The sequence below is a fragment of the Equus asinus genome, chromosome 7, assembly GCF_041296235.1.
Source record: "Equus asinus isolate D_3611 breed Donkey chromosome 7, EquAss-T2T_v2, whole genome shotgun sequence".
Lineage (NCBI taxonomy): Eukaryota > Metazoa > Chordata > Mammalia > Perissodactyla > Equidae > Equus > Equus asinus.
In genome coordinates this window covers 51,156,234-51,169,942 of record NC_091796.1, presented here as the reverse complement: position 1 = coordinate 51,169,942, position 13,709 = coordinate 51,156,234, and the positions used below count along the sequence as shown (strand labels likewise).

At 36.3% G+C, this 13,709-nt stretch overlaps 2 protein-coding genes across 22 annotated transcripts in view; one reads left to right on the top strand and one right to left on the bottom strand.

Annotated features, from left to right (window-relative positions):
- The window catches only part of METTL4 (methyltransferase 4, N6-adenosine), a 154,071-nt gene extending 141,043 nt beyond the window's left edge, over window positions 1-13,028 (bottom strand). For 7 of the 21 annotated variants that reach the window (XR_011504509.1, XR_011504508.1, XR_011504507.1 and 4 more), the window contains exons 1-4: window positions 12,726-13,025; window positions 10,656-11,055; window positions 8,653-8,715; window positions 639-1,005 (exon numbers count right to left, since the gene is read on the bottom strand). Coding sequence is in view for 15 of the 21 variants with exons in the window: in XM_070513350.1 (XP_070369451.1) it covers window positions 639-1,005; window positions 8,653-8,715; window positions 10,656-11,048 (823 nt within the window). In the remaining 6 variants the exon portion in view is untranslated. Of the gene's footprint in view, window positions 1-638; window positions 1,006-8,652; window positions 8,716-10,655; window positions 11,056-12,667 lie in introns of all 21 variants that reach the window. The other 14 variants (XR_006530497.2, XM_070513355.1, XM_070513354.1 and 11 more) reach the window with 6 other exon arrangements.
- A 61-nt stretch (window positions 13,029-13,089) lies between these two features.
- Window positions 13,090-13,709, top strand: part of NDC80 (NDC80 kinetochore complex component) — a 42,077-nt gene continuing 41,457 nt past the window's right edge. The window contains exon 1 of the mRNA XM_014832943.3: window positions 13,090-13,201. The gene's annotated coding sequence lies outside the window, so the exon portion shown is untranslated. The remainder of the gene's footprint in view (window positions 13,202-13,709) is intronic.

Sequence of the window (13,709 nt, the reverse complement as noted above, 5' to 3'; positions counted from 1 at the left end):
CTGAGATAAGCAACTGATACAGATTATTTCACTTAATCCTAAAAATGATCTTCAGATGCAAATATTATCATATCCATAGATTAGGAAACTGAGGCTCAGTTTTACAGAGTGAATAGCCAAAAGACTCAGTTCTAAGCTTCAGAATCTAAATTCAAATTCAGGTCTGGGTGAATGTGGACTTCAATATTTAAAATGTTTAACCTTCTACAGGAAACTATGTCAAGAAATTTTAGACAATAAACTTGAACATTAGCTTAAAATGTAACCTAAAAGACTAGGAATGGTTTGGGGATAAATACTCATATCTAAAGTGTTTCTACTTTACCATAAAGAAAAGTTAAATAAAGTTACTTGGTCAAATCCAATTGTATCCTGAATTTCTGGGTACAAGCAGTAACTGTATTTGCTTTCCTGGGGACTAGTTTTTGACCCTTTGTTCATAATAAGAATTTAAAAATTTTTTTAAATCAAAAGTCAGTACTTAAAATTGAATTTAAAAGAAAAATTACACAGAGAAAATTAAGTATTTACCGTATCTTCATAAAATGCTGACCCTCATTCAACGTTCAGACTAGCTCTTGACTTTTGAGGCCACAGAAAAATTACTTTTTCTAATAATAAACATAATAATTACTTACAGTTCAGAAGTGGGTGCATACAAGAAATGTCAGACAAAAGAAAACTGCTTTGTGGTGGCAGCAGGTATTTCTGTCCCATTAAAGTAATCATTTTTGTAAAGCTTGAGTTGTTTTCAACAACCCGTGAAAATAAATCCTGCTCTGTAACCATATCATCTTCCATCAATTGTAACGTCTGAAGTTCTACTTCATTCAGAGAAGGCAAATGCTTTGCCATTTCACATAATTCTGCCAAATTGCACGTATCAAGTGGTAAAGTCATGGGCTCACTACACTTGTCCTGTTTTTCAAGAAGAGGATGAAGAAAGCCACTTTTAAGACCTTCTTGGATTAACTGTGAAGAACCATCCAAAATCAGCCCCCTGATCTGTAAGAAAAAAATTTTAAATACATTAAATGGTCACTGACATTAAAATAATTTTCTAAATAATGAAATTCCTACTGTGCTTGAATATTTGAATTTATGGATTGAAATCAACATTCTTAATGCTCACACTAAAATAATTTTACACTACAATGAAAAGAAAAGAATGTGTGAGTATGCCTTTGAACTGCTGTTTCTTAATTGCAGAATGAAAAAACCTCACAAATTCACTTACAATTAAATAACCAAACAATTTATATAAGAAAAGGTATCCTTAAAAATCTATAAAATGAATTTGATAATACAAAAGTTTCTAGAAGAAAAGAGAATTTCTAATCTATAGAGAATTAAGTTTAAATCACAACATTTAATCTTACATTTTTCTAGTGATTTAATTTTAAAATAAACTTACGTTTGATTTAATGAAACATAGCTTGAATTGTAAAAAAAGAAAAGAGCAACTAAACTAAAAGAGCAATATAAACCAAGTTTTGCAAAAATACAACTACAATAATTATAAAATTAAAAGCCAAGTTCCGCTTTTGGACAAGATGGAGTACCAGGGATCAGATTTAACGTTTCATCTAAAATTACGTTTTTAAAATGTACAAATTTTTTAAACGTACAAAATGTATTTTTTAAAAAGGCTTTCAGACCTTAGATGGATGTCAAGCAGTGCAGAACAGTGGTCCCTACAAAAGGAGAAACAAATGATTGCTCCAGCTTACTGCCCTGACAAAATTTCCAGGCAGCAGCACAAGGAAGGGACCCATTCAGAGTCCAACAGTCTCTCTGAGTTGAGGAGATGGAGCTGGAAAGTCTGGAAAGGCCAAGGTAGCTAGAGTTTGCAGGGCAGGATACCAGAGAGGAGACAGCTGCTCAGAGACAGAGGTCTTAAGAGCTGCAGAAGGTCCACTCAAGTCTTTCATCACGTAGTGAAACTACCCAAGATCAGGGAAATAAATAGATGAAATGATCAGAGAGCACAATTTGCAATGCTCACACAGGGCCGGGAACAGTTACTGCTCCCTCCAGCCATAATGGAAAATCTCATACTTTACAGGGCATCAGTGGAATACTCGGAAGGGTACTGCCTCAGTAGTGGAGGAAGAAAATAGCTCTAAAATCTGCTCTGGTCCAAACTAAAAAATCTTAAAGAAAGTCTCAAAATCTTAAAGGAAATCTCAAAAGGATCAACCAGTTTCAAAGTAACTGTCCAAGAACAAAGCCCAAGAATATTTATAGGAACATGAATATATCTAGTACCTAACAAGCTAAAATTAAAATGTCTTACAAAAAATAAAAAATTACCAGGACTATAGAGAAGCAGGAAAACGCAACATATTATAAGAAGAAAAATCACTCAATAGAAACACACGGGAATGACACAGATGATACAATTGGTACAAAAGACTGGATAGGTTTATTTGTAGCCCATTTTAAAAGATTAGGGGAAAAAAGTAGAAAAGGATATTAAGGCACTTATTATAACCATATTCATAGTTTCAAAAGTGCAAAGAAAAAAACGAGCATGTTAAGAAGAGACATGGAAACTATAGAAAAAAGACCAAATTAAACTTCTAGAGATGGAAACTACAACGCTGAAGTGAAAAATACATTAGACTGGATTAACAGGAGACAATGAAGAAGAAAAGATTAGTGTACCTGAGAACAATGCAATAAAAGTATCCAAGATGAATGGGAAAGAAAAAATATTTGAGGAGGTAATGGCTGAAATTTTCCACATTTGCTCAAGACTACAAATTTATAGATCCAAGCTCAATAAACAGAGGAGGAGGAGGAGAAAACTACACTAAGAAGCATCATAATCAAATTGCTGAAAATAAACGATAAAGAGAAAATGTTCAAAGCATCAGAGACTTCCACTTCCAACCAAGATGGAACAAGAACAACGACAGCTTTCAAGACACTGGACATTTGGCAACAAAGGACAGTGAAAGAAATCTCAGGTAAGCCCTATGATTGCCCCAGCCCATTGTCTGGAGAGTTTCCAGGCCACAGGAAGGAAGAATCTGGGCAGAACCTGGAAGAAGTCCAGGGTTGAGGAGACAAAGCTGAGAATATGGGGAGGAGACGAAGAAAGAGTGTACAGGACAGAGTACCAGAGAGGAAACCGCTATACAGAGAGAGAATCCTGTAGATCTGCAGATAGTCACACTGAAGAAATTCCCCTAAGTACCGATCTGCTTGAGTGTGTGAGGGAATTAACCAAGGCCAGGAAAAGAACCACCCAGAAGGACTAGAAGCAGCAGTGCCTGGAGCTCCCACAAGGCCAAGAATAGTGCCTGTTTCTAACACTCAGACTGGAAAACCTCATGATTCACAGGGCAATTGGGAGACAATTCACCATGGGTCTCTCTGTGCGAACAGAAGCACTGACAGCTTTTGATCCAGAATGAATTTTCAAGGATATTTGTACAGCATGGAAGATGGAGAGTGCATCTCCCTCCAAGGCAGAGGGCAGATTTGTTTGCTGTCCAGGTTAATAAAGGCTCTCTCTGGGGCAAAAAGTTGGACAGGTTTGTTTGCAACCCATTTAAAAGATTGGGGGTTCCCTAAGCTTGGCCTTTGTTAGCTATGAATCAAATCTACTGCATGTACAGCATCCAATGAAGCTGCTTGGCATCATCCCCATGGGACCTGAGATACAAGGGAAGTCTCTAAACACAGAGCACATGCTTCCTATTCTGGGAGCAATAAAATCCTTATTTAATAAAATCTTAGATCTAAATCTATTTCAATAAAATCTTAGGTCTAAACTCACTAATTTGTTAGCCTCCAGATAGGATAACATTTCAGACCTATAACAGTTCATGACAGGAGTATTGGGTAGATCAGACAGATCTTGCATCAGTAAAATGGAATAATTAGCCCTTGACTAAACACTACTCTAAACTCACCTAAAAAATCTACTCAGCAATTGACAGACCATTTAAACCAAAAAAATCTCTGAAGACAGAGAAGTTCTGAACAATATTACAAACCAACTTGATCTTTCTAACAGTCATAGAACACTGCATCCAACAATTATAAAATATATATTTGAAAAGAATACACAAAAATAGCACATGGTACAGTCACAAAGATAACTCATATGCTGGACCATAAAACAAGGCTCAATAAATGTAAAAGGACTGAAATCATCAGAGTACATGCTTATACCCCAATGGATTTAAGTTAGAAATTAATAACAAGAATATATCCATAGGGCCAGCTCAGTGGCACAGTGGTTAAGTTTGGCACACTCTAATTCGGCAGCCCGGGGTTTGTGGGTTCAGATCTCAGGCATAGGCCGACACCACTCACCAAGACATACTGTGGCAGCAACCCACATACAAAATAGAGGGAGACTGGCACAGATGTTAGCTCAGGGACAATATATGGATATCTTCTTTTTTTACATTTTTATTTATATGTATTTGTTTATTTTTTGGTGAGGAAGATTGACTCTGAGCTAACACCTTTTGCCAATCCTCCTCTGTTTGAGGATGATTGAGATTAGAGATATAATAATTGGAAAGGTATAAGTGAAACTCTTACTATTTCCAGAAAAACCCAAGAGATTCAAAAAAACTACTGAAACTTAACAAGAAATTTGCAAGGCCTTTATAAAGAAAATTTTACAGAATGATTACAGAAGCTTAAACAAATGGAAAGCCATGTTCATGCTTTAGGGCAGGGTCATCAACATCTTCAAGATGTCAATAATCCACTAATTTAATTTATAAATTTAGCCTGATGCCATAAAAATTCCAACCAATATTTTTTCTAACCAGACATTAAAATTAATCTTAAAATTCATATGGGAAAATAAACAACAACAAAAAACAGGAACACTCTGTAAAAGAGGAGCAATGAGGCGAGAACGGGAGGGAGAGGGATGAACACTACCAAATATCAAAACATATTCATATTATAAAATCTCAAGAGACTGGCACATGGACAAATATATTTAAATTAAGTAAGACTTAAAGTCCAGAAATAAACTCAAATACATATGCAAATTAAGTATATCTAGCATCTCAAATAAGCAGGGAAAAACTCAATAAATGACAGTGGGATAAATGGGTAGTCATCCAGGAAGAAAAAAAAAAGTTGGATCCATACTTCACACTTTATACCAGAACAAAATCTAAATGGATCAAGTATATAAATGTGAAAAACATAAATGTTCTAGAAGAAAACATGGGAAAATTCTTTCAAAGCCTTGGTGAAGGAATACTTTTCTAATTACAACTCAAAAATCCAAAAGTCATAAAAGAAAAAGATGAATGCTGTGTGTGTGGCAGAAAACAAACAAAAAACATCATAATTAAAATTAAAATGACACACTAGTAAAAATATATTTGGAATTCATGTCAGAGACAAAGAGCTAACTTCCCTAACATACAAAGAGCTCCCATAAATTAATAAGAAAAAGAAAAGCCCAATTTTTTTAAGTATGCAAAAGAAACAAATAGTTCACTTAAAAAAATACAAATGGTTACTAAACATATGTAAAAATGCTCAACTACACTCATAATAAGGGAAATGCAAATTAAAACCATACTGAAATACTATTTTTTATCTATCAGATTGGCAAAGATCAAAAACAACGATAACACACTATGATGGTAAGGATGTGGGAAAACAGGCAAAATTACACATTTCCAGTGCGCTAATAAAATGATACAACCTCTATCATAGCCATCTGGCAATATCTGCCAAAATTTTCAAACCCTCTAACCCAGCAACTCAACTTCTTGACATTTATCCTGCAGATACACACATACATGTGGAAAATGGCATGTGCATAATATATCCAAATGTTAGCAATTAAAAACTAAGTAAATGAAAGTACGAAAGACAATGAGATATAAAACAATGTGTAAAGTACGCTTAAGTGAAGGGGAAAAAGCAAGGTGCAAAAGTGTGTGTAGTATGCTACCATCTAAACAACAAGGGGAAGGGGAGTATGTGTACATATTGTGTTTCATATATGAACAGCTGCACTGAGAGGAGGAAGCAGGTGACTGGACGACAGGATTAGAGGAAGACTTTTCACTGTATACTTTTCATACATTTTGAACCTTACTATATGAATGTACTATCTATCCAAAAATAAATAAGATTAATATTAAACAAATTAAACACAAACCTGATCATGTCACCTGCTTTCAATAGCTTCCCAATACCCTCGGAATTACGTCTAAAAGTCTTAAAATGAAACCCTACATGATCTGCTACTTCTTATCTCCCCAGTTTCATTTCTAACCACTCTTTGCTTCACATTCCAATCTGGTCAACGTGAACCTTTTTCACTTCCTTGAACAAGTCTTATTCCATCTTGTTTCCGAAGTTTAGCAAATGCTATTACTCTCTAAGCCTGGAATACTCTTCATATGATTAATACCTACTGTAAAGACTCAGCTTAAACAAAATCCCTGCCTCCATAAAGCTTTCCTTGACACCCTGTCCTCAAGTCTGGGTTGGACAGCCATTCTACGTGCCCTCATAGTATCCTAGAATTCTCCTATGACAGAGCTTTTTATACTATATAGTAGTTTAGTTTAATTGTGTCCCTCAAGAACATAAGAAGTTCTGGGATAGAAGGACTCTGTCCTAAACTCTACTGAAGTCCTAGGGCTGACACGGCGTCTCATATACAGTTGTTATTCAGTGAATATCTATAAGTAAACTGAATTAATTTAATTAATGAGTGAGAGAATGGATAAATGGATAAATGAACTAGAAAATAAGGAAGGGAGGGGCACAGATAGATAGATTCAGAAAATAATAAGGCAAATTCTACTCCAGGCTTTTCCTTAATATGTTTTTAAAGTCACCTCTATATCTTGGCTATTAACAGTCCTCATGCCAACTTTTTTAACAGTTCATTCCTGTACATTACATTACAGCAAATAGATTCAAATTTCTACAAAATTGTTAATTGATAATAAAATGGCCGTATATTATATTTATTCAAATTCATTACTGAAGCTAAAAAAGCTCTTAAAGTAGATTTTGCATGTCTTCTGTTCTTTGACTTTTTAAGAGTTTGATTCCATTCTGCAGCATACGTTTCATAATTTATAGTTATCATTAACAGTCACAAATATTTAGCAATCTGAATATACATGAATTCAAGAAATTCTATTCTCTAATTTCATTTAACATCTAAAAGTAAAATTATTAATCTTTCTTATACAATATCAGACCCCGGATTTTTACATATTTCTGCAGTTTAATCTTGTAATTGGCATTCCCAGGAAATAGGCAAATTAACAAAATAGAGTAGACTTTTGGTAATGAAGGTAGCATTTTTGTATTCCGCTATCTTCAATACATTTAAAATCCAATGTATTAATGAAAATCACAATGAAATACCACTTCATACCCATCAGAAAGGCTATTATAAAAATTTAAAAGAATAGAAAATAACAAGTACTGGTGAAAGCGTGCAGAAACGGGAACCCTTGTGCTTTGCTGATGGGAATGCAGAACGGGAAAGCAACTGCTGTAGAAAGCAGTCTGGCAGTCCTTCAAAAAGTCAAACATACAGTTACTATGTGATCCAGCAAGTGCACAGCTGGGTATATACCCAAAAGAACTGAAAGCTGAGACTCAAATAGGTATTGCACACCAATATTCATAGTAACATTATTCAAAAAGGCCAAAAGGTGGAAAGAACTCAAATGTCCTTGAACAAATGAACGGATAAACAAAATGTGGTATATACATACAATGAAATATTGTTCAACCTTAAAAAAGAATGAAATTCTGATGCATGGATGAACCTTGAAGACATTACGCTCAATGAAATAAATCAGATACAAAAGGATAAATACTGTATGATTCCACTTACATGAGATACATAAAATAGGCAAATTCATAAAGACAGAAAGTAGAATAGTGGTTACCAGGGGCTGAGGGAAGAGGGAAATGGGGAGTTATCGTTTAATGGGTACAAATTCTATTTAGGTTGATGAGAAAGTTCTGGAGACAGACAGTGGTGATGATGGCACAATGTTGTAAACGTACTTAATGCCACTGAATTGTACATTTTAAAATGTTAAGTTTTATGTCATGTATATTTTACCACAAAAAAGAGAGAAAAAAATCCAATGTCCTACCATCACATTAATTCAACACATCTAAACTTATCATGCTTCCTAAGCCAAATTCCAATCCCAATTTTTCCATATCAATCAAAGGTATTCCTTAAAGAGTTAAGCTTAAAATTTGTGAACCCTCTGTTTCCCTTCATTTCTTTAACTCCTAGATCTCATTTATCTCTACCTTCTAGAAATATATCCTTCACATTATTCATGCTTTCTTCTGCTACTATCTTAATAAGTTGTTTTGTCTATAGACAGTAGGCTTTAAAACTTACAAAATTTCTAAACTTAACCAGTATAGCATAAGTTTACTTATGTTAAATATGTAAAACTAACAGAAGTATACAAAGGTTTAATAAAAACTCATTTGAACTGTTCATTACTATAAAAGTAACAATAAATCACTCCACTATTAGATTCTAACCTTGATCAAAATAATTGCTTAATTTTTGAGAAGATCCTATTTATGTTGTCCGTTCATACTACTTCGCATTAATCTTCCAAAGTCATCAAAGAACATTTTACACCCTACCTTTGTATGGTACTCCATAGCATCCAATTCACCTTGATTGAAAACAACACATCTTTTACGTTTCTAAAGAATAAATTACAGGGAGAAAATTATGTTGCCATCTATCACAATATTGATATTTTGAAATACATTAGTATTTCTTTTTTCTTTATCACATTTTCCATATTGTGTATCTCAGTCATTAAGAGGTGATAACCAACTATTGAGGTCAAAATCAGTGCAAAGGGTATGCACTAAAGAGGTACACTTTCCCAAATAATAATAATTATTTTTTTATTATTATTACCACAAACTTAATGGGTGATAAAAGGTCACCTCAGCCTTATTTGCTATTAATAAGAACCAGTACCATATGATAAAATGTAGCACTGATATCCATGGAACATAAGGAAACTGACACTATACTAAACAGTTACCAGTGTCATGTATCAGTTGATATATATGGTACAACTATTCTCAACTTTCTTCAATTCTAAGGAGAGAAGATCTCCATATATGAGCACCAAAAAAATAATCCCAATGCACTTTGAATAGCTCTTTATGATTGTTCTGAGGTACAAATCAGATATATTAACACAGTTCTATATCTAACAACTCCAAAGAAAAGAACATGAAAGAGAGTGCAAAATAGAGCAGGGACTTTGTACCTTTTATTGCTGAAACCCGTGCTTACACAGTGGCAAACTCCCAGCAGCTAACAATAAATGTTTGTTGGCTGACTAAATGAATGAACTTAAGGTTGAAGCGAATTGTATGACTTGCTTAAGTATATCAGAAATAAGGTAAGCTTTGTCAAGATAACATTCCTTACATATGCTCATCTATATTTTTACATATTAAAATGAGAAACTAACCCAACATAAGAGTCTAAACATTTAAAAATATCCATACTCAGTAAACTGCAAAGTCCTTTACAAATGCTTGTTACTATTTGTCTGAATTAGTAATAATAATGATAAATTATCTATACACCATTTTACTGAGATCTCAGAAACACTATACATTTTCTTTTCTATGCCTGACACATAGCAGACGATATTTGTTGAAAAGAAAAAAAAAAGAGGAATTCACAAGAATAGTAAAAGTGCTACTTCAGGTACCTATAACAATGTAATAAATTATCTCAAATACTTCCCTTATTCTAATTCTCAACATGCTTTCTTATTTAATATCTTTATTCCCCACTCATTTATAAGACCCACGAGGGCAGAGATTGTGTTTATCTCGTTTCATCCCCATATGTACAACAGCATACAAAGATCTCAAATATTTGTTGGGTGAGTAATGAATGTTATTCCTATCTCTAATGGGAATGTTATGCCTATTCCTGTTAACAAAGAAAACGTTTACATAATCTATCTGAAATGGACTTTGTATAATCACCTCTGAACTCTTCAAAGACATAAAAAATTTTTAAAGCATAATTAATTTGATCCTGTAGGGTATTCTTAAAATTTTACTAAAAGACTGCACCAGTGTAGACACAGACATATATACTTCAAGAACACATGCATTCCCATACTAGCTTTCTACTTTTATCACAAGAAACGTTTCAAAAATATTACCCTTCTGCCAAACTTTTATTACATGACCTTATCCCAGGAGACAGGTCTCTAAAAAGCTACCAAAAATCTATAAACTGCATTAGAATTTTGCAGAGAAAGCAGCATATTTTTGAACAAAAATAAGTGTAAAAACATGCAATTACTACAAATGCCTAAGCAGAAGGGTTTTTAGTTGTTGTTTAGTTTTGTTTGTTTGCTTAATTTACAAAGCATTTACTTTTGAGCCAAATTTGCTTACTTTTGAAATACCCAAATATGGTCTTCTAAGAATGGTAGAATGTTAGGAAAGAGTTAAAAATTACACTGGATATGCTAAAGCCTTCTTATGCTTTACTGATTACTCTTTATACTAAGTAAATCACAAGATATTTGAGATATTGGAATAATAAATTCCTTTTGTGTTCTGTAGAAAAATAAAAATTTCTTAAAACTTCCTACCTTTCCAATAGTAGAAATGAAGTTTTCTTTTTTAACATCATTCATTAGATCTTCCTTTTCATTCCTTTGTTGGCATTCTTTGTGAATAGCTGGAGTTATATAAGGTTTGGTGACATCAAACAGTTCCGGTCGAAAAACGTATTTTTGTACGAACATTTCACAATTTCCTCCAGCATCATTGTCTGGCTTAGTGGTAGAGTCAGAAGCAATAAATGTAGCAGAGGTTCCAAAAGAGGACACAGAATCCATTTGAAGAGAATCAAAATGGACAAAAGTGGGCTCATTTTTACTGCAACAGGGTTTATGTTGCTGGTGAAGGTGATAGTTTATCTTGTTAATGAAAGAAAGATGATCCAGTAACCATCCTGGTGACAGCTGGTGAACCACAGACATTCTCTTCCTTAAAAAAAAAAAAAAAAAACCTCTGGGAATTAAGGACTAGAAGTAAAACCCAACTTTCCAGGCTATGTTCTTAAATATCCTATATTTCAATAAAAATATACTTCATATAGAGAGGCATATTTGATATACAAGTATATAAACTTGATACGAACGCAGAAGAGAATTTAACATTCATGACTTAAGGAAAATTGCACTGTTTTAATATAAACTTTTAATTTCAAGGTTGATAATTCAAAATTTTCAGCCAACTTGGCAACATAGGGTGAAAACCTGATCTTATTTCTGGAATCCCAATTTGATCTTCCTATCGTCCTGGGCCCTCCACATAACCTCCTGCTTGGTCCTTGGATCTAGCCACTAGGTCCACATCCTCCTAGTCAGGAAGTCTACAAATCATTAAAAGGTGAGAGTGTCCTGTCAAAGCAAAGAATACTATATTACCTATGTGAATTCAACATTTTTAATGAAATAAACCTAGACAGGGTCACAGAATTTCAAGAGTTGTTAGCATGTTGGCCCTTGTTTTTTCAAACTATATTTGCCATTAGTGAGTCAGCCCATTTTCCAGTATCATTGCCCTACTCAACCACTGCTACTAAAGGAGTGCTAAAAGGGTAAAAAGGAAGATTGGTCTAGGCAGAGTAAAACGCAATTTTAAGAGCACATAGAAGCACTAAAGTAGCAAAATGGCAAAGTTAAGACTCCAAATCTGTAACTGAGCAGTCCTCCTCCAGCAACTAGGTTTTTCAAAACTTTATCTTTTTTCAAAAGATAGTTTTCAGTTCTGGATAGTGCTTACTAAATCCAGTGTAGAGGAGAACTTAAGAGGAGGACAGAGGAAGATATACAGAAGCGGTTAATAGCACAGTTAATAACGGTAGCGTTTACATTCAAATTTCTAACTCCATGTATTAGCAGTACGACCATGGACAAGTTATTTGATGTCACGGAACCTCAATTTCACCATTTTTTCTGACATCTCACAGGGCAGTTTAGAGAATTAAATGAGATAAGCTACATGAAGTGTTGTGCACAGTGCCTGACACATAGCAACTGCTCAAATAAAAGCTCTAGGTGGTGGTAATCCCGGTACTGGTCCTCCCTTCAGAGTCACCACTTGGAACAAGGAGGTCCCGTAATTAGCAAGAGCTAGAAATTTAGAAGAGAAGGCTGAAACTCAGGAAAGGCGCCGTGCTCAAACTCACAATTCTAGTTAATGGCACAACTGCCACAAGAACCAGGCACCCAGACTTTGGCTCTCGGCTCTTCTCCCACCCCGACCACTCTCCGGGTATATTGGGCAGTGCTTGTCTCTGAGTTCAAACTCAGGGAAGGGAGAGAGTCCTCTTCTAGCAAAGTAAACTACTGTGCTTAGTGCGCCTCTACTCTCTCCTGCTTCTCTGCACCACACCCATCCCACGCCTACCCACTTGGATTCCACCCAGCTTCTCGCGGGCCACCACTAGAGGACCTTGAAACCCTAGCGAGCAAATTCCGAGCCCGAATCCTGGCGGCGGCCACCACGGCGCGATCCCCGAAGCCGACGGCACTCTACAACTGCGCCCACACTCGGCAGTCACATTTCTACCTTGCCGCTCACTACCTCCTACCTTGTCAGAAAAGTGCACGCCGCCTTCCCAGATCTGCATCATGAAAACAAGCACCCACCTACAAAATGGTCATGAAAGACGATCCTTTCAGGGCAAAGGAAAAAAATTTCCCCTTTTCTAAGAGCCAATGGGCGCGGCCATGTTGCTATACGGAAAAAGCGTTCCCAGAGCGACTTGGAGCGCTCTGCCCGCTCCTCAGCGACGTAGAGCCCTGGGGTCTTCAGAGATAGCATTAGCGGTCATACCAGACTTCTCAGAGGACGCTTACACTGACCAGGAGAAGCCAGCGGGCCGGCAAGGTGGCAGGGCGCGACCAATACGCAGAGTTCCGGCGACGAGGAGCGGCGCATAAGAGTTGCGCACGCGCGCACACGTGCGTAATGACGTCAGCGTCGGCGGAGATTTTAAAATTCGAACGGCGCGGGCGGGCGGAGGAAGGAGTTGGTGTTTTGGCGGCTGTTGTGCTGTCTTGCACGCAGTTGCACGGTTTACAGAAATTCGGTCCCTGGGTCGTGTCAGGAAACTGGAAGCAAGGTGACTAATGACTTTGGGTTAATTTTGTTCCAGCAGTACTGTTCTGGAGGGAGGACGGGATGGCTCCAGCGACTTAGAATTAGGGGCCCAGAGAGACGACGTTTTATTGTCCGCTGTTGGGAGAGGCCTCTGGGGGCCGAATCTGTGCGAGGCGCTAGTTTCCCAGAGGTCGATAAATTTCTACTGGCAGTGATTTCCCAAGGGAGAAGGAGAGAGCCTAGGGGGACACTGGTGAGAAGAGAGACTGGAGAGAGAAAAGGGGGAAGAATTGGTGGGAGCAGGGAGAGGAAGGGCACGGTGAGGAACTGTTCCGGTGTGTTGCCTTGGAGGTACTAGTGTAACATCCTAGTGGCCGCCTGAGGAGTACACCTGGAAGTCTTCATCTTAAAACACCTTTGAACTGGAGATTGGGAGTGGACATATAGGTGAGAGTGGAAAAGTTGGATAGATGCAGAAGCGAATATTGAAGGAGAAGAAATAGGTGGCCAAACCAAGGAGGAAAGAGTGT